This window comes from Emys orbicularis, chromosome 25 (assembly GCF_028017835.1).
Source record: "Emys orbicularis isolate rEmyOrb1 chromosome 25, rEmyOrb1.hap1, whole genome shotgun sequence".
Lineage (NCBI taxonomy): Eukaryota > Metazoa > Chordata > Testudines > Emydidae > Emys > Emys orbicularis.
In genome coordinates, this window is record NC_088707.1 from 14,942,770 (window position 1) to 14,964,491 (window position 21,722).

The window sequence follows — 21,722 nt, forward strand, 5'->3', positions numbered from 1 at the left end:
TAAGGGCTTTACAGAAATTTGAGGGGGAAAATAGCTTCATGTCCTGATACTGTGATACTGGGCACTCTTGATATACCTATCTTCTTTTCTTCTACTTTTATAATTACATGAAGTTTTCATATCAATTCATTCTTTCCTGCAGGTAAAGTTTTGACTTAGGGAAAATTTTTGAAACATAGATAAATTGCTAACAGATAATTGTCTAGGAGTGTTGGGAGTGTAACTCAAGCCTTTGCACTTCCAAATTGTAAATGATGCCCTGAAATTAAGTTTCTGCTGAGGTATCAGTCAAACTTTCATGGAACTAAATGTACTTATACATTCAATTCATGACAAATGGGATGTTGAACAGAAGCAATACACTTTAAGTTTAGTCCAGCATTTCATGTTCATGAATTTCTAAATATGCCCATCAGGCATACTGAGTAAAAGTATAAATGTCTTTAAATAAATGAACGTGGCATACTGACAAAGAAAATTAAACTCCCACCTTGGAACTAACTCTCGAACAACTTGCCCACCATGCAAGAAACCGAAAGATTAGATGAGTATTTCAGCGGGGCAAACTCAAATTTAGACAGACTAACCGAGGAAGTAAATTCTACAACCAAAGTATCAGAGGGGTAGCCGTGTTAGTCTGGATCTGTAAAAAGCAACAGAGTGTCCTGTGGCACCTTTAAGACTAACAGATGTATTGGAGCATAAGCACGTGTCTGACGAAGTGGGTATTCACCCACGAAAGCTTATGCTCCAATACATCTGTTAGTTTTAAAGGTGCCACAGTACTCTCTGTTGCTTTCTACAACCAAAGGCTCTCCAATGAAAATGCTCACTCTCCAGCTACCCATTCATGTCTAGGGCTTGGAAAATCAGCTGGGATCTTTTACTAACAGAGTACCACCTATGCATATTATCTGTCTAAAATAGATTCCTGGTTACAGGGAATAAGTTATGTATTACAATGTGTTTGAATGCAGCTAAATTTAAATTTATACATCTTGGATCAAAGAATTTAGGCCATACTTACGGGATGGGGAACTCTAGCCTGGTAAGCAATGACTCTGGAAAAGATTTCAGGGTCATAGTGGATAATCAACTGAACATGGCCGGAAGTTGAAGCTAGATAAATGGCCGGAAGTTGAAGCTAGATAAATTCAGACTGGAAATAAGATGTAAATTCTTAACGGTGAGAGTAATTAACTATTGAAAAAAATTACCAAGGGTCCTGGTGTATTCTCTATCCTTGACAATTTTTAATCAAGATTGGATGTTTTTCGTAAAAATCTGCTTTAAGAATTATTTTGGAAAAGTTTTCTGGCCTGTGTTATACGGGAGGTCAGATTAGATGATCACAGTGCTCCCTGGGAATCTATGAATCGGGACACATTTGAATCTTCTTGTAGAATACAACCTGGCTGTTACTAAAGCCTTCTGAAAAGCATGATTTGTGTCTGGAAAAAGATTGCACTAGATATCTAGGAACACGCTACCTACACTTGTGCTGTTCTCTTGCCTTTTCTGCTTATCTGTACTAGAGTGAAGAACATGTTGTTGAAATCCAACTGTGTGTTAGAGGCCTTTGGCAATGCCAAAACCAACCGTAATGACAACTCCAGCAGATTTGGAAAATACATGGATATCAACTTTGATTTCAAAGGAGACCCGATAGGTGGACATATCAATAACTACTTACTAGAAAAGGTAAGCTGAGTTTGACTGTAAAGTGCTAGGCTGTCTTCCCATGTATGATGATTACACTGCTCTACAGCCAAAATGCTTCTGAAATAAATGTAGTCAAACTTTACTAATTCTGGGTCACTGAGAACGAAAATGATGCTTAAAATTGTTGATTGGCTCTAGTTTTCAAGATATGCTATTGGGTCAGTATATACGACCCTTGACTTGGGAATGGTGGAGGATAAGTGAGTTATAAAGGGAAGGGATCTCAATTTAAACCAGAAATGACTAAAATACATCTTTGACTGGATCTATGAATAAATCTATGACTGGGTTTGGACAGTACTTGCTTTTTAGGCAAAACAATGAATGATGCAATCTGAAGCTGGTATTGCGTCCTACATGATAGGAATTGCATCATGTTATTCCTAGAAGTCATGGATGATGCAATCATAACGAAGCTTACATCACCCTGCTGAACAAATTGCCCTATATCAGCTCTAGAAATCATACAGTGTTGTGCTCTCTTATTTGTCAGTGTTTGATTTTGCAAAGGGACACATTTCTGTTTAGCCAAAGTGAGCAGAGATGCCTCGTACTTGTGTGAACAGTGCAGATAACTTCTGCTATGTTTGTGGTGAAGTGACTTTTGCATCACAAAAGCGCAGTATAACCACTATGGTTAAGAAAGCCTATCACCTTTATTTTGGCTGCAAAATTGGAGATCAGGACAAGAGGTGGGCCCCACACATATGCTGCAACACTTGTGCAACAAATCTTCGCCAGTGGTTGAACAGGAAAAGGAAATCTATGCCTTTTGCAGTGCCAATGATTTGGAGAGAGCCAACAGTTCATACCAGCAATTGTTACTTCTGCATGATGCCTCCAGTTGGGAAAGGTGTGTCAAAGAAGAAAAAGTGGACTGTGCATTATCCAAACATTCCATCAGCTATACGCCCAGTACCCCACGGAGAAGGACTGCTGGTTCCTGATGCACCAGAATCCTTCTCACTTGAGTCAGACGAGGAAGAGGAAGAGGATGAAACTTCTGGTCCTGAACCATCAATGTCACAGGACCCACATTTTCTCCCATCCTCCTCCTCTGAACCACACCTCATAACACAAGGTGAACTGAATGACCTTGTCAGGGATTTGGAACTACCCAAGAGTAAGGCAGAGCTGTTGGGCTCCAGACTACAGCAGTGGAATCTCCTGGCAGGTGATGTTAGGGTTTCCATGTTCCGTGACCGTCAAAAGGATCTTGTCCCATTCTTCTTCATGGAAGGTGATCTTGTAGCCTGCAACAACATCGATGGTGTGATGGCAGCCCTCAACATCGTTCACGATCCAGATGAGTGGAGACTGTTCATTGATTCATCGAAGACGCGTCTTAAAGCTGTTTTACTGCATAATGGCAATGTTTTGCCATCAATTCCAGTTGGTCATGCAGTCCATATGAAGGAAACCTATGACAACATGAAACAACTTTTGAGGTGCATAAACTATGACCAACATCAGCGGCAGCTTTGTGGCGATTTGAAGGTTGTTGCTCTCTTGCTTGGTCTGCAGACTGGATACACAAAGTACTGCTGTTTTCTCTGCGAATGGGATAGTCGTGCAAGAGATTCCCACTACATCAAGAAAGATTGGCCACTCCGACAGTCATTGGAGCCTGGGAGGAAAAGTGTTCAGCATCCACCACTTGTTGAATCAAGGAAGATTTTGTTACCACCCTTACACATCAAGCTGGGTCTGATGAAGAACTTTGTCAAGGCCATTGACAAAACACAAGCAGCTTTCGAGTACCTCCGTGGAAAATTTCCAAGGTTAAGTGAAGCTAAGATAAAGGAAGGTGTCTTTGTTGGTCTTCAGATTCGTTAACTTCTTCGAGATGATGCATTTGACCATGCACTGCGTGGCAAGGAAAAGAGGGCATGGAAAGCCTTCCAGTTAGTGGCAATAAATTTTCTCTGAAACAACAAGGCAGACAACTACACGTTGTTGGTGGAAAACCTCCTCAAGGCATACAAAAGCCTTGGTTGCAACATGTCACTAAAGATACATTTTTTGCACTCTCATCTAGATTTTTTTCCACCGAACTGCGGAGCAGTGAGCAATGAGCACGGCGAGCGATTTCACCAGGACATTGCAACAATGGAGAAACGCTATCAGGGCAAATGGAGCCCATCAATGCTTGCAGACTATTGCTGGACAGTGACAAGAGATGCTCCATTTAATGAATACAAGAGACAAGCCAAGAAGCGCCGAGTAGACACTGAATAGGACTAAACTATGTACAGAATAGTTTTTTGCCTTTTGTTTCATAATAAATTTTATTTATATAACCCTTTGGCTGATTTTTAAAGTGTTACATAAACAGGACAGGTGAAATATTATCATGTAAAGCAACCATAAACACATGAAAAGACCTAGGTTTACAATTTATGATTAAAACTCTACTATCTACACAATATACAGACATAAAATGTAAAAACTTAAATATCTTAGAAACAGTAGCCAATCAGTTGTTTTAATTGTCATATTTGAATTCAGCACATCAAAATACATAATAAATAGCACATTTTATCTCTGAAGCAGACGACTTCTCAAAAATTGTAGACCAGTGTTATTTATAAAACATAGTATTTGCCATTTTAAATGTGTTCCTCCTGAACTCACGTCAAATAGTTCATTGAATATCCATCATAGGATGACTGTTACTTCAGATCCAAACCTTAATTTCCCCCCCACCCAGAATCAATAAAGGTATGGTAGCTAAAATTAAGAATCTGTCAAAGCACCGCAACTAATTTGTTGCAACACAAACACCATGAAACCATTGTTTTTCAGAGCTCATTCCATCATAGAACTCAGGGGATAAATAAAAAGGTTTCAGAATGTTTTGTCTGTGCTTGTACCCAGAATAAAATCTGAGATTAATTTAACATGTATAAAATTGCTTCCCACAGAAATTCTTGCACTGAAATCTCACTGGTCAAGCATAAATTATGAAGATTTCTGTGTGTCTGCGAGAAGTGATGGTGTGGTTTTAGAAATATTGCACTGAACTGATGCCATAGCTTTACATGATCATCTGTTAACTTTTATTACATATTCCAGGAGAGTGATGGAAACAATGTATTTCATGTCAAATCTGTACAGTCTAAAATGACAGCATCTGGCAACATTTTTAAACTTCTGTCTTTATTTCTCTGAAACCTAGTTCCAGAATAAACATTTTGTTGTGTTTAGTGTTTAATATGTACTGCTTTGACCCTAGTGACACACTAAGGGAAAAAATTGTTTGCAATTGCAATGGCTTTAAATCATAAGGCTTTTTATAAAATGTGTTTGACTGCACTATGCTAAGTTCCTGTTTCTGTTAACATTTTTTTTTTATTTTTTTTTATTTTGAGGGTTTAATATTAGCCCAATTGGCTGATGAGGGCAGGCAATGATTTTCCATTGCTGCATACAGAGGTCTGATCTTAAGTCAGATAACCTTGTGTGATCATACAAATCATCATATTTACAACAGCAACCTCACTAATTCTCATTGACTTTTTGCTAATCCATTATCCTGGTAATTCTCACAGGAAACCTAGTTGTTTCACTCTACTAGTTAAGGATTTAAACAAAACTACATTATGCTATTCAAAGGCCTTGTCTACACTATGGGGAAGATGGATCTAAGTTACGCAACTTCAGCTATGTGAATAACATAGCTGAAATTGACGTACTTAGGTCTACTTACTGCGGGATCCATACTACGCGGTGTCGACTGGAGACGCTCTCCCATCGACTCCCCTTGCGCTTCTCGTTCAGGTGGAGTACAGGAGTCGACAGGAGAGCGATCTGCGGTCGATTTAGCGGGTCTTCACTAGACCCACTAAATCGATCGCCGATGCATCGATTGCCGTTCGTCAAGCCCCTTGTAAGTGTAGACAAGGCCAAAGTATACGTTTTGTCATGCGGTATCTGACTCCTGGCTTTACTTCCTCATTAATTTGCAAAATTCTGTAGTTGGCAGTTGAATGTGAAGTTCCACTGTAGTTAACAAGAATTCCCCTAAGTCTTACACTGGTCTGGGACTAAAGTTCAGTGAAGATCTGAATGCCTCTTGCTCCTGCCAACATTGATCTTAGATTAAAAGTGAAGCATAACTTGCCACTGCTTTTATGGATAGCTCAGTGGTTTGAGCATTGGCCTGCTAAACCCAGGGTTGTGAGTTCAATTCTTGAGGGGGATACTTAGGGATCTGAGGCAAAATCAGTACTTGGTCCTGCTAGTAAAGGCAGGGGGCTGGACTCGATGACCTTTCAGGGTCCCTTCCAGTTCTATGAGATAGGCTCTGGTGTGTTAGCAGAAGAATTTACCACAAGAGTTCCCTAACTGTGGACCCTGGAGCACTTGCTGGTGGTCACATGGTGCTGTTTCCTATTTCCTATTAGATGCTCAAAATAATTTCTTGTGTGAGTTTTGCATGTAAGTAATTACCATGGTCACCACAGGGGGAGTCATCTTTAAAAATATCCTATTGTTTGTGTATTTGAATGATCTGTGTATGACTGGGCTGTACACTCCATGGGACGGGGACTGCCTTGTGTCATACACCGCTAGTAATGATCAGTAGTACATTTGTAGGGTAAAAAGTGCTAAAGGGATTTTGGTAAAGATAGTGAATTATTGCATTGGCAAACTAAGGTAAGATATTTAAGAAGCACACTACTAGTGTCTAAAAATACATGTCTTTGCATCTGTTCCCCCACAGTCCCGAGTGATTGTGCAGCAGCCAGGAGAACGAAGCTTTCACTCTTTTTATCAGGTTAGTGTTTGCCTACTCAAACACATGGAAATTAGCTGACTCATTCCTCTGTTCACAGGACATACAGGCAAAGCAATTAACACATTCCCTCTTGCATGCATTTTGTAAAGGGGTGCTCTGTGTTATCACATTCTGAGCCAGTTTTCTGCTTTTAACAATTCTATGTTGGCTGAAGATGCCTAATTTTGGAGAGGGGCCATGGAAGGGTGAAATATTCCTCCTCATCTTCCTATTTATTAACACATTTGTAAACTTATTAGTACTTTTGAGTATATAGTACTATATCTGGACTTTGGATTAGTACTTCATTAGCAGTACAACTAGTGTCCTCTTTTCTCATGAGGCTTCTGTAATTTGGATGGAGCTAGTTTCATGGCACTGAATATATTCACATCTTAACTTCATATTTTTACTTCAGTGCCTTCAGTATTGTTTGTGGTAGGCTGATGCCACTGTGTAGGCTCTGCTGGGGAAGGAGATGCCCCTCATCATACCTCTTTGTAAAGAAAATGACAACATACCTGCCTTACTTTGTTCAGCACAGTTGCTGATATTTGCCACCATGGTGTGTATATATAGCACTTTATTTCCAACATGTGGCAATTTGAAGATGTTTCCGTTGGGGAAAGTACATGTGTTTGGTCCTGAATGCTTGCTTGAAAACATCTGTATGAGGTTGCCCCTGTGCAAAGGTTTTGACTTGTTTGCAATATTGTTGCTTTAACAGCCTTAAAGGTAACCACCTGGAAGGTGTTTTTGGCTCTGTAATGGTGGAGACTGTGTACATCATAGCCACAATGCTTACAAGGCCTTTCCATGTGACTGGAAAATTCATTACGTGATGCTTACTGGCTTCAGATGCCAAGGCTGTTTGCATGTTAGTAATGGAAATGGAAAGTTGTGGTCATGCCTCACCACGCATGAGGAAAAAGGATCAGAATATATTCAATGTAGCAATAAATGAGTAACTTATGATATTACACCAACTATGAACGTATTGGATGGTGTTTGTTTTTTTGATTGATATTTGTTTTTTAAAATACTATTTGCACAGCTTCTCCAGGGAGGTTCCGATCAGATACTACGCTCTCTACATCTTCAGAAAAATTTCTCTACATACAACTATATTCGGGCCGGAGGGCAGTTAAAGGTGAGGATGCAGTCAATTAGTTTCAGGTAACTTGTTCTAAAGTTGTAAATGCATCTGGAAGTGGTACATTGACTTTAGCTGTACATCCTTGCTCATAATTGTGGGAAGATATCGTAAGAGAAATGAAGAATTCCAGCCACAGTCTAAAAGCTGTCACCCCCAGCTGCCGTGGTGGATTGCTATGCCTTGTTGCTGCTTCCTCCCTGCAGCAGCTGCCAGTATGACGATGAGAGGGCAAACAGCCTGGGTGTGGAGTGCAGGCAGGCAGGCAGTAAAGGGGCTCTAAGAATCAACCTCAACAGCTCATGGTCTAAGTGGCTTCACATAAATTGGTTTCATATAGGCATGTGGGACTTTGGTTATTGATAGCAGACCCCCAAACAAATTGGTTCCCAATGCAGGCACCATTTTGACCTATTTTCTATCTCATGCCATTCATGGAATCTCCTTTAGATCAGTGATACAATCCAATCTTCTTCAAGTGGTTGCACGTGTCCATTCCACTTCAGGTTTGTGCATGCCCAGTGTACTGCTGGAGATTTTTCCCTCAGCGGTACCCATTAGGGCCATGCATGCACCATCTGCTGCTGTGTGCTGCTGCACTATGTTGTAAAGGATAGAGCCACACCCAATCCCCTTTATCATAGAATCATAGACTATCAGGGTTGGAAGGGACCTCAGGAGGTCATCTAGTCCAACCCCCTGCTCAAAGCAGGACCAATCCCCAATTTTTGCCCCTGATCCTAAATGGCCCCCTCAAGGATTGAACTCACAACCCTGGGTTTAGCAGGCCAATGCTCAAACCTTCAGTTCCTCCTTACCACCCATGACAGTTATTGGAGCGTGCTATCTTGCTGCTGCAAATTTTCTTCATTTTGCATTTGTATATAGTTGGTACTCATGAATAGTTTTTGTTAGGATAATGTAGCATTAGGTTTCCTTTCTTGGTGTACTTTTTTGATACTCTTTGATTCCTGCTGTGTGGGTACTGGTACCTGGTTTGGGGGGGGGGAGGAGCGTGCCTCGGTCCCCGGGCTTCAAGCCCTGTGATGCCTTCAAGAAACAGATGCTGGTTAGTGACCTGCACTTCAAGTGCCTGAGTGCTTAGGAGAAGCTCATGACAGAGATGGTACCAGATCTGCGGGGACTTTAAACCCAGAACTAAAAAGGAAGGGAGGTCACACTAAAACATCTCGTGATGGAGGCAGCCCTGCACCCACACTCAGAGCCTCCCAATTCAGAGTGTGTACCGAGCACATCTGCTTCGATTAAGAGCGCTCCTCCTGTTTTGACAGACTCTTGATGCCAGTCTCCTTCTCCAGTACTGAGGAAGAGACACCAGAAGCTGGTATCGAAGGACTTGGTATCTGGGAGATCAAAGTCCCTGACACCAAAGTCCAGCAAACATGCTGGTGAGGAGGATAGACTGCAATTGAGGCTGAAGCACTCCCTGGTTTAAATAACTGCTCAGGCAGGGTTGTTGACTCAACACTGGTACTGATCCCTAAGGCGGCACCATCTGTGTCAGTGGTGCGGTCTTTGTTGGGTTAGCAGTAGCAAGAGACCGTACCATTTGAAACATATGTTGTGGAATGCGACCTTTTCAGTCTCTCAATACTGTGGACACTGCAGTACCTCCTTGTACGCCGCTGTCGAGAGGCAAACTGCAGTGATCTCACTAATGCCCTTTTCTCCAGACTACTGACACCAATCCCTGGCACTGACAGGAGTAGCTCCTCTTTGGTTGGATGAATCCAGTTCAACCTCTGAGTTGGAAGTTGGCTTGTATGTGTCACGGCTGTGTCACATTAGCAGAAGCTCTGTCTTGGCTGACCGTGAAGTAATTGAGCTCTGGAACCATACCAGTGGCCATTTTGGAACTCTTGGAGGTTTCTACCTGCCTCCAAGTTGTCTCCACACCCTTCCTGTTCTTCTTCTTCTAGAAGACATCCAGATCCTTCTTGTCAAGAGTAGCAGGAAGCAGGTACCAGGCTGAGAACTGAACATGGACGGTCTGCTTTGGTGCCTTCCCCCCGTCCCCCCAATAATTGGGGGAAGCTACACTTTAGCCAGTCCTGTGGTGGTCCTCCTCATTGCCTGAGCAGGCAGTAGTATCGGAGAGTTCTTTACTTCCATTGTATGATTATATTGTCCACTAAGACCTGCTAAAGAGGGTGACTTTCGCCTTAAATATTCAGGTGGAAATGGTTCTAGAGAGGTCTCACAGATTGGTCAATATCTTGGCATCTGTGGAAACTTCTCAAGTGGCATTTCCAATTAACGAGGCTATTCTGGTGCCCACTAAAGTGCTGTGGCAAACTCTATCTTCCCTCCCTCCCAGAGTGCCAGGGCTAGAAAGCATCTACTCCAAAATCAAAAGATGCAAAAAAAAAAAAGCTCAATCTCTTTGGCAGGAAACTTTATTCAACAGCTGAGCTACAGCTCAGCATTGTTAATCAGCAAGCACTGCTGATCATTGATTTTAACTTCAGGGTCAATGTTTTAAAATTAATGGATGCGAGACAGGTGTTTCTTGCTATGGTAGATGAGGGAAAGTTGGCAGCCATCGCTTTACTTCTGGCTGGTTTGGTTGCTGCAGCTAGAGCCATGGCATTGGCTATTACGATGCACAAATGTCTGCAGCTCCAGTAATTGGGTCTTCCTCAGGAGATCCAAGAGACTATCCAGATTTTTCCTTACAAGGGGCCATCACTTTTCTCGGAACAGACCAATAACAAGCTGCACAGACTTAAGGGTTGTAGGGGTGGCTCAAATCATTTGGCATTTATATACATGTCCCAAAGAAGAAGCAGTACTGTCCTCAGCAGCCACATTGGTATGCATTGCAATAAAGACCAAGCTAGAAAGAAAGGCAAAAGTTATAGGAGGGGACCACCTCTACCTACTTCTTCAGCAGCAGCCAGACAGCCAAGTAGTTTTTTTGGATATGTGTGTTGAGGACAGGCTGCCCAGTCTTCAGTTTGCCAGCTTTCATACCCTGATGTATTCTAATAGGTTGTCCTACTTGCTAAGTGCTTGGACCTGCATCACTACAGACCAGTAGGGTCTAAGCATGGTGGAATTGGGATACACCCTTCAGTTTATTTCTAACCCCCAATTTCCACCCTCCTTCCCAATCTCTTTTCAGGGACCATTCTCACAAGGAAGTTCTCCTGTGGGGAGGTTCATTCTCTCCTCCAGCTGGGAGCCCTAGAGGAGGTTCCTCCATTTCACAGAGGGATGAGGTTTTATTCTTGCTACTTCCTTAAGTGAAAGGAGGTTTCAGACCTATGCTAGACTTGAAGCAGTTCAACAAACACCTAAAGAAAATAATGTTTCTCAGGATCACACTGGCTTCCATTATCTCCTCCCTGGATCCTGGTGACTGGAATGCTGCCCTTGACTTAAAGGACACATATTTCTGTGTGGTAATACATCAAAGCCACAGGAAATTCCCCAGGTTTTTGGACAACCAATTCCACTACCAGTTTACAGTCCTGCCATTTGGCCTGTCCTCAGCCCTGCGTGTTCAGAAAGTGCATCGCAGTGGTGGCACTTTCCTGAGGAAATCAGGAGTTCAAATATTTCTCTACATGGGCGACTGGTTGGTGAGAGGCTGGACCATGGGTAAAGTGCTGTCCAGGGTGGCTGTGATCCAATCTACCTTCAGCGTGCTAGGATTGCTCATAGAGGAAAAGTATCCTTTGTGCAGATGACAGAAGCGAGAGTTCATAGGAGTGGTCTTGGACTCTATGGAAGCCAAGGCCTTTCTCCCTTAGACCAGGTTCCAGATGATGCTGGCCGTTTCTTTAGACTTGAACACCCGTCCTACCACAATGGCATGGAATTGCCTTAGACTGGTGGAGCATATGGCATCATGTACTTATGAGGTTTGGTAAGCCAGGCTTCATCTCAGGAAACTTCAAGAATGGCTGAGCTGAGTGTACTTCCCGCTCGTCTTCCTCTGGACATGGTGGTTCGGATGCCTATATGAATCTTAGCCTCTCTGGACTGTTGGACAGACCGTGTGTGTGTGTGTGTGTGTGTGTGTGTGTGTGTGTGTGTGTGTATTTCATTTGCCTCTTCTCAGCCTACTTTGGCCTTAGTTATTGGCACTTACACCTTAGGTAGGAGGGCCCACCTAGGATCCCTGCAGACTCAAGACCTGTGGTCTGCCCAGGATTTAACTCTCAACATAAATGGTAAGAGAACTGAAAGATATTCAACTAGCTTGTCATGTTTTTCCTTCTGTATCTCCGTAATGAATTTGCCACCTCCTCCATCCCAACCATTCACTTTACAGCCCGGATGCTCTGTGGTTGACACCTCAGGAGATCTGCTCAAAGGGAGTGCAAGTCACGCTCTTGAATAGTAAAAAGCAACAAAGAGTCCTGTGGCACCTTAAAGACTAACAGATGTATTGGAGCATAAGCTTTCGTGGGTGAATACCCACTTCGTCAGACGCATGCTTATGCTCCAATACATCTGTTAGTCTTTAAGGTGCCACAGGACTCTTTGTTGCTTTTTACAGATCGAGACTAACACGGCTACCCCTCTGATTCTTGAATAGTAGAAAACCTTCTACTAGATATACTTAATTGGCAAAGTGGAAGAGAATCTGTGGTTCCAACAAAAAGGTTTTCCCCAGTCTCGGCTTCAATATCACATGTGCTGGACTATTTAGTTATAACTAAACAGCAAGGTCTGTCCTCTGATGTCCATGCCTTGTCATGGTGAGACATCTTGCGTGCTCTAATGATCCCCAGAGTCTGTGTTGGCGGGGGCTTTTTGCTCCTGGTAGGTTCAACCATGCTGGGTTGGTCTGTGGGGGAGGGGCCAGACAAAACAGACACCCTGGTCCTCCAGGTTGGGGGTTAGGTACAGGGCTAACAACCCTGTCTCGTAAAAATCAAAGCTAGCTCAGGTCACTGCAGAGATGAGAAAAAGTATGAATATGTCCAAACTCTCTTCATTCCATACAACCTGCCTCAGAAAAATCCTCCATATCTTTTGGCCCAGTACAATCTCAAACCAAGATCTATTGGCATAGTGCAGCCAAGAAGATATGAGCACCATCATTGCCAGTAGACGATGGACATGGATTGGTCATGTGCTTTGGATGGAAGCTGATTCCTTCACCAGAGTAGCAAAAAGATGGCCACCTGAAGGCAAGTGAAAATGAGGCCGTCCGAAAACAACATGGTGAATAGCTGTGGAAGCCGAGCTGAAAAACCTGGGGCACAGCTGGGGAACCATTGAAAGACTTACCAGAAACAGACAGGAGTGGAGGAGCTTTGTCGCTGCCCTAAACGCCAGTGGTGTAAAGGGAACATGATGATGATGATGATGATGATGAAACAGCAAGGTCTGTTCATTAGTTCCATCAGGATCCACCTAGCAGTTATCTTAGCTTTCCATCCTCTGATTGGTACTTGCTCTCTTTTTTTCCAGTCCCATGTCAATCAGGTTTTTGAAGGTTCTGGACAGGTTATATCCCCATGTAGAGGATCCTATTTCCCCCTTAGCACTTAAACCTGGTATTGACAAAGCTAATGGGTCTTTCCTTTGAACTGTTATCCACCTGTTATTTACTCCATCTCTCAATGAAGGTAGCCTTTTTGGTGTCAATTGCCTTGGGCAGGAGAGTGGGTTAATTATGAGCCTTAGTGTCTGGTCGTCTGTATATAGTCTTCTACAAGGACAAATTATACCTGCTCCTTCATCTGAAGTTTCTCACCAAAGTTGTGTCTCACTTCCACATCAATTAGGCAATATATTTGCCAACTTTCTTCCTGAAGCCTCGTGCTCATAAGGACGAGTAAAGATATGACATGGCCAATGTAACTTTTCCAAACAACATGCTTGCACTTGCTTGTGAGTCACCTGAAGAGGAAGGACGTGTGCAATCACTCGAAGAAGGAGGAACTGTTACTAACCTGTTCTGTAACAGTTTTGTGAGGTGTTGCACACATCCATTTCAGGACCTACCCTCCTTCCCCTCTATATCAAAGTCTGTTTAGTAAGAAGGAACAGAGGAGGGTGAGGGTGGGAGGTGGCTTTGCCCTTTACACCATTGCGCAGCAGTGTGAAGCACCAAGGGCACATACGCCACCCTGATGGGTGTGCTGAGGGAGAAATCTCCAATAACAGTGTACTGGGTGTGCACACACCTGAAGAGGAATGAACATGTACAGTATGTCTCAAAGACCAGTTATGGAACAGACTAATAACCCTTTCTGTCTCATCAAAGGCTGTACGTCACTTATTTCTAGCCTCAGTAAAGTGGAACAAACAGAGCAAGGCTCTGTCTGAAACATTTGAACAAGTACCTGAAGGAGACATATCTTCACATTCACATTTTATCATCCCATAAATAATTCTCCTATTTTTGTTCATAGAGTCATAGACTTTAAGGTCAGAAGGGACCATTATGATCGTCTAGTCTGACCTCCTGCACAACGCAGGCCACAGAATCTCACTCACCCACTCCTGTAATAAACTCCTAACCTATGTCTGAGCTGTTGAAGTCCTTAAATCATGGTTTGAAGACTTCAAGGTGCAGAGAATCCTCCAGCAAGTGACCCGTGCCCCACGCTGCAGAGGAAGGCGAAAAAACCCCAGGGCCTCTGCCAATCTGCCCTGGAGGAAAATTCCTTCCCGACCCCAAATATGACGATCAGCTAAACCCTGAGCATGTGGGCAAGACTCACCAGCCAGACACCCAGGAAAGAACTCTCTGTAGTAACTCAGATCCCACCCCATCTAACATCCCATCACAGGCCATTGGGCATATTTGCCGCTAATAGTCAAAGATCAATTAATTGCCAAAATTAGGCTATCCCATCATACCATCCCCTCCATAAACTTATCAAGCGTAGTCTTGTAGCCAGATATGTCTTTTGCCCCCACTGCTTCCCGTGGAAGGCTGTTGCAGAACTTCACTCCTCTGATTATTAGAAATCTTCGTCTAATTTCAAGTCTAAACTTCCTGATGGCCAGTTTATATCCATTTGTTCTTGTGTCCACATTGGTACTAAGCTTAAATAATTCCTCTCCCTCCCTGGTATTTATCCCGCTGATATATTTATAGAGAGCAATCAGATCTCCCCCTCAGCCTTCTTTTGGTTAGGCTAAACAAGCCAAGCTCTTTGAGTCTCCTCTCATAAGACAGGTTTTCCATTCCTCGGATCATCCTAGTAGCCCTTCGCTGTACCTGTTCCAGGTTGAATTCATCCTTCTTAAACATGGGAGACCAGAACTGCACACAGTATTCCAGATGAGGTCTCACCAGTGCCTTGTATATTGGTACTAACACCTCCTTATCTCTACTGGAAATACCTCGCCTGATGCACCCCAAGACCTCATTAGCTTTTTTCAGGGCCATATCACATTGGCGTCTCATAGTCATTCTGTGATCAACCAATACTCCAAGGTCCTTCTCCTCTGTTACTTCCAACTGATGAATCCCCAGCTTATAACAAAAATTCTTGTTATTAATCCCTAAATGCATGATCTTGCACTTTTCACTATTAAATTTCATCCTATTACTATTACTCCAGTTTACAGGGTCATCCAGATCTTCCTGTATGATATCCCAGTCCTTCTCTGTATTGGCAATACCTCCTAGCTGTGTGTCATCCGCAAACTTTATCAGCACACTCCCACGTTTTGTGCCAAGGTCAGTAATAAAAAGATTGGTCCCCAAACCGATCCCTGAGGAACTCCACTAGTAACCTCCCTCCAACCTGACAGTTCACCTTTCAGTATGACGCTGTCAAGGCTGTATCCCTACTTTGAACTTTAGGGTACAAATGTAGGGGCCTGCATGAAAACTTCTAAGCTTATCTACCAGCTTAGCTCTGGTCCGCTGCCACCATCTTAAGAATTCCCTCCCTGGGAAGCCTTGAGAAACCTTTCACCAATTCCCTGGTGAATACAGATCCAAACTCCTTGGATTTTAAACAAGGAGAAATTGACCCTTCCCCCCTCCTTCCTTTCACCAACTCCTGGTGAATACAGATCCAAACCCCCTTTGGATCTTAAAACAAGGAGAAATTGACCCTTTCCCCCTCCTTCCTTTCACCAACTCCTGGTGAATACAGATCCAAACCCCCTTTGGATCTTAAAACAAGGAGAAATCAATCAGTTTTTTAAAAAGAAGGCTTTTAATTAAAGCAAAAGGTAAAAATCATCTCTGCAAAATCAGTATGGAAAATAACTTTACAGGGTAATCAAACTTAAAGAGCTCAGAGGAATCCCCTCTGTTTTAGGTTCAAAGTATAGCAAACAAGATAAGCACTCTGGTAAAAGGTACATTTACAAGTTGAGAAAACAAAGTAAATCTAAGACGCCTTGCCTGGCTTTTACTTACAATTTTGAAATAAGAGAGACTTGTTTAGAAAGATGGGGAGAACCTGGATTGATGTCTGGTCCCTCTCAGTCCCAAGAGCGAACAACCCCTTAAACAAAGGACACACACAAAAGCCTTTCCCCCCCCAAGATTTGGAAGTATCTTGTCCCCTCATTGGTCCTCTGGGTCAGGTGTCAGCCAGGTTACCCGAGCTTCTTAACCCTTTACAGGTAAAAGGATTTTGGAGTCTCTGACCAGGAGGGATTTTAGTACTGTACACAGAGAGCTGTTACCCTTCCTTTTATAGTTATGACAGACGCGTTGTAGTTTCCCCTTTAACCAGTTCCTTATCCACCTTTCAATTTTCATATTGATCCCCATCTTTTCCAATTTAACTAATAATTCCCCATGTGGATCCGTATCATATGCCTTACTGAAATTGAGGTAAATTAGATCCACTGTGTTTCCTTTGTCTAAAAAATCTGTTACCTTCTCAAGGAGATCAGGTTGGTTTGGCATGATCTACCTTTCGTAAAACCATGTTGTATTTTGTCCCAATTACCATTGACCTCAATGTCCTTAACTACTATCTCCTTCAAATTTTTCCCCAAGACCTTGCATACTACAGATGTCAAACTAACAGGCCTGTTGTTACCAGGATCACTTCCCTGTCTTAAAAATAGGAACTATGTTAGCAATTCTCCAGTCATACGGTACAACCCCTGAGTTTACAGATTCATTAAAAATTCTTGCTAATGGGCTTGCAATTTCGTGTGCCAGTTCCTTTAATATTCTTGGATGAAGATTATCTGGGCCCTCCGATTTAGTCCCATTAAGCTGTTCAAGTTTGGCTTCTACTTCGGATGTGGTAATATCTACCTCCATATCCTCATTCCCATTTGTCATCCTACCATTATCCCTAAGCTCCTCATTAGCCTCATGAAAGACTGAGGCAAAGTATTTGTTTACATATTCAGCCATGCCTAGATTATCCTTAACCTCCACTCCATCCTCAGTGTTTAGCAGTCCCACTTCTTCTTTCTTTGTTTTCTTCTTATTTATATGGCTATAGAACCTTTTACTGTTGGTTTTAATTCCCTTTGCAAAGTCCAACTCTACATGGCTTTTGGCCTTTCTCACTTTATCCCTACATGTTCTGACCTCAATAAGGTAGCTTTCCTTGCTGATCCCTCCCATCTTCCACTCCTTGTAGGCTTTCTAGTTTTTCTTAATCCCTTCTCTGAGATGCTTGCTCATCCAACTTGGTCTACAACTCCTGCCTATTAATTTTTTCCCCTTTCTTGGGATGCAGGCTTCTGATAGTTTCTGCAACTTTGACTTGAAGTAATTCCAGGCCTCCTCTGCCTTTAGATCCACAAGTTCTTCAGTCCAATCCACTTCCCTAACTAATTTCCTTAATTTTTTAAAGTTAGCCCTTTTGAAATCAAAAACCCTAGTCCCAGATCTATTTTTGTTTATCCTCCATTTAGTTTGAACTGAATTAGCTCGTGGGAATTGTGTGATCATGGGAGACTAACTTCCCAGATATAGAATGGAGGACAAGTGCTAGTAATAGACTATTTAGAAAAGCTGGACGAGCGCAAGTCCATGGGGCTGGATGCGCTGTATCCGAGGGTGCTAAAGGAGTTGGCAGATGTGATTGCAGAGCCATTGGCCATTATCTTTGAAAACTCATGGCGATCGGGGAAGGTCCCGGATGACTGGAAAAAGGCTAATGTAGTGCTCATCTTTAAAAAAGGGAAGGAGGAAGACCCGGGGAACTACAGGCCAGTCAGCCTCACCTCAGTCCCTGGAAAAATCATGGAGCAGGTCCTCAAGGAATCAATTCTGAAGCACTTAGAGGAGAGGAAAGTGATCAGGAACAGTCAGCATGGATTCACCAAGGGCAAGTCATGCCTGACTAACTTAACTGCCTTCTATGACAAGATAACTGGCTCTGTGGATGAGGGGAAAGCAGTGGACGTGTTATTCCTTGACTTTAGCAAAACTTTTGATACGGTCTCCCACAGTATTCTTGCTGGCAAGTTAAAGAAGTATGGGCTGGATGAATGGACTATAAGGTGGATAGAAAGCTGGCTTGATCACCTGGCTCAATGGATAGTGATCAATGGCTCCATGTCTAGTTGGCAGCCGGTATCAAGCGGCCTGCCCCAAGGGTCGGTCCTGGGGCTGCTTTTGTTCAATATCTTCATTAATGATCTGGAGGATGGCGTGGTAGATACGCTGGAGGGTAGGGATAGGATACAGAGGGACCAGTGCATGGGATTCTTCCGTCCTAAGTGCAGGACTCTGCACTTGTCCTTGTTGAACCTCATCAGATTTCTTTTGGCCCAATCCTCTAATTTGTCTAGGTTGTCTGTATCCTATCCCGACCCTCCAGCGTATCTACCACTCCTCCCAGTTTAGTGTCATCTGCAAACTTGCTGAGGGTGCAATCCACGCCATCCTCCAGATCATTAATGAAGATATTGAACAAAACCGGCCCCAGGACCGACCCTTGGGGCAGGCCGCTTGATACCGGCTGCCACATCTGGCCCTTCAGACGTTTTAATCCAGCCCTCGAGCTCCTGCCAGGGAGTGGGGTCCGGGGCTTGCCCCGCTCTGGCACTCCAGCCGGGGGCTTGCCCCGCTCCACGCGTGCTGTGGCTCTGCACGGCTCCTGGAGCAGCAGCATGTCCCACCTCCGGTTCTTATGCATAGGATCAGCCAAGGGGCTCTGCAGCTCCCATTGGCCAGGAACCTTGGCCAATGGGAGCTGCGAGGCAGCGTCTGCGGATGGGGCAGCGCGCCGAGCCGCCTGGCTGCGACGCCACATAGGAGCCGGAGGGGGGACATGCCGCTGCTTCCGGGAGCTGCTTGAGGCAAGCGTGGCCTGGAGCCTGCACCCCGATCCCCTACTGCACTCCCAACCCCTCATCCCCAGCCCCACCCCAGAGCCTGTACTCCCAACCGGAGCCTTCACCCCCCTCCGCACTCCAACACCCTGCCCCAGTCTGGAGCCCCCTCCCGCACCCTGAAATTCTCATTTCTGGCCCCACCCCAGAGCCCGCATCCCCAGCCGGAGCCCTCATCCCCTCCCGCACCCCAACCCCCAATTTCATGAGCATTCATGGCCCGCCATACAATTTCCATACTCAGATGTGGCCCTTGGGCCAAAAAGTTTGCCCACCCCGATCTAGATTAAGTGGTTTTTCTCACCCCACTGGATATTGCAATTCATAGTACACAGGTTTCACCCCTTGAAACCTGGGCCAGTCCCCTCTGTTGGAGTCTTCAGAGTGTCCCTGTTGCTTGCAGCCTAGGAGGGGGAAGGAGAAAGGCCATGCATGAGGCCCTTGTGTTCTGTTTTATACCCTTAGTCCCATGTGCTTGGAGAACACAAGTCCAGGGCAAATCTGGTGGGCATTCTTAAGTCACAAGGTGAAGCAATACCTTGGTGTGTCTCCTCTGAGTCATTGAATTGTAAATCCTCTGCTGGGCAATGGCTGGTGATGTCTGTTCAGCACCCACCCGGGCGTTGGCTACCTCCCGTGTCATTGTCTCTGGAGAGCTTGTATCTGGGCACCTCCCAAACCCACAGCATATTTTAGTGAAAGCCATACAACACATTCCCATAATTTCACATGCATTAATGATATACATATTTAGATAGAACCATGGGTTTCAGCAGATCATAACCTTTCCCTTGATACCTCACACGGCCTGCTTTACATGCAATATCACAATTATATATACATGAGGAATATGGGGGTTACAGGACACTTCCCCCAAGGTATAGAATGTCACACAGTGGTCTGTAGAGAGAAAGCAAAAGCAAAGTGATTCATGTTTCTGCATGTACTACACACCAAGGCAGACTAGCGTACCAGGCAGAAGTTAAATTAAGCAGTGTCTTCACTCATTGTTATTCACTCAGTTTGGATCAGTGATTGATCACTCTGCATCTGGGAACCAAAAATCAAGTGCCCCATGGCCTCTCCAAATGTCAGGACTTGTAATTCAAGTAGATGAATGATTTCTTATCAAGCAGGCAGAGATCTTTGTTATATGCTTTCCTACCATTCCACTGCTTCTTGGGACCATACACAACCTGCATAGTGTGGCAATGATATTGTTTATGCCTTTCTGGCTGAAGAGGCTATGGTTTTCAGGCTGATTAACTCAGTATTGAATCTCCTGATCCTTTTGCATTGTATAGGAGGTCTGCTGATGGTTGTAGATTAAGTCCTTGAGCAAATCCCTCAACGACCATTTAGGGATGAGCTCGGAGACCCTCCCAATTTGTATGAAGAACAACAAGGCAGCAGATCTAGATGGGATCCCCGCTGAAATCTTTAAAGACGGTGGACCAGAGCTAATTTGGCAGCTTTACCTGCTTATCCTTAAAATCTGGATAAAGGAGGAGATACCCAGTGAAATGAGGGATGCCCTGATTGTCACCCTCTTCAAGAAAGGGGATAAAGTAGATTGTGGAAATTACTGTGGTATCTCTCTCCTAGCCATTGCAGGCAAAGTTCTAGCGCAGATCCTTGCAACTTGCCTTCTGCCCTTGTCAGAAGAAATTTTACCGGAGTCACAGAGTGGTTTCTGACCGTGTCATGGAACTGTGTATATGATCTTCAGAGCACAGCAGCTGCAAGAAAAGTGTCGGGAGCAAAACCGACCACTGTACATGGCTTTTATTGATCTAACTAAAGCCTTTGATTCAGTGAATCGCCATGCCCTCTGGACTGTACTTTCTAAGATTGGATGTCCTGATAAATACATCAATGTCCTAAAATTGCTTCATGATAACATGAAAGCGACTGTTCTGGGCAGTACTGGCTCCCAGAGTGAACCTTTCAAAGTACAAACAGGAATCAAACAGGGCTGTATCATCACTCCAACCACGTTTGCGGTTTTTATTGCTGTCATTCTTTCCCTAATTGCTGGGAAGTTTACAGCTGGCGTTGAAATCATTTACAGAATGGATGGAAAAGCTGTTCAGGCTTAGCAGGCTGAAAGCCGAGAGAGATCTCCACAACATCTATTGTGTAACTTCAGTATGTTGATGACAATGCAATCTTGCCCACTCTGAGAAAGATCTTCAAACTATCTTGAATGTGTTTGCCGATGCTTAGGCATGTCTTGGTTTCACTCTTAATATCAAGAAGACTAAAGTGCTCTATCAGTCCTCTCCAAATGAGGTATTACATGCTCCGTCTATCAAAATCAATGGAGTGGCACTGGAGAACGTCAATTATTTCCTCTACCTTGGAAGTCATCTTTCATCCAAGACAGATATTGATGCAGAAATTCAACATCGCCTCAGCTGTGCCAGTGTAGCTTTTTCTCGTTTATGGCACAGGGTTTTTGAAGATCGTGACATTCGAACAGACACCAAGCTTCTTGTTTATCAAGCCATTATTCTCCCAACACTGTTGTATGGGTCCGAAACTTGGACAACCTACAGACACCACTTGAAAGTCCTTGAGAGATACCATCAGTGCTGCCGTCGTAAGATTCTGAAGATCAAATGGGAAGACAGGTGCACCAATATTAGTGTTCTGGAGGAGGCAAAGACCACCAGTATCGAGGCAATGGTCATCCATCAGCAATTCCACTGGACAGGACACATTGTCCGGAGGCCAGACCATCGCCTCCCAAAACAGGTCCTGTTCTCTCAGCTGAAAGAAGGGCACCATAACGTGGGTGGACAA

The 21,722-nt window shown here is 43.8% G+C and overlaps 1 protein-coding gene across 1 annotated transcript in view; it reads left to right on the plus strand.

Moving 5' to 3' along the window:
• MYO1D (myosin ID) overlaps positions 1-21,722 on the plus strand; it is a 369,137-nt gene that overhangs the window by 87,644 nt on the left and 259,771 nt on the right. The window contains exons 4-6 of the mRNA XM_065422544.1: positions 1,536-1,701; positions 6,449-6,502; positions 7,557-7,652. Of these exons, the coding sequence (XP_065278616.1) occupies positions 1,536-1,701; positions 6,449-6,502; positions 7,557-7,652 (316 nt within the window). The remainder of the gene's footprint in view (positions 1-1,535; positions 1,702-6,448; positions 6,503-7,556; positions 7,653-21,722) is intronic.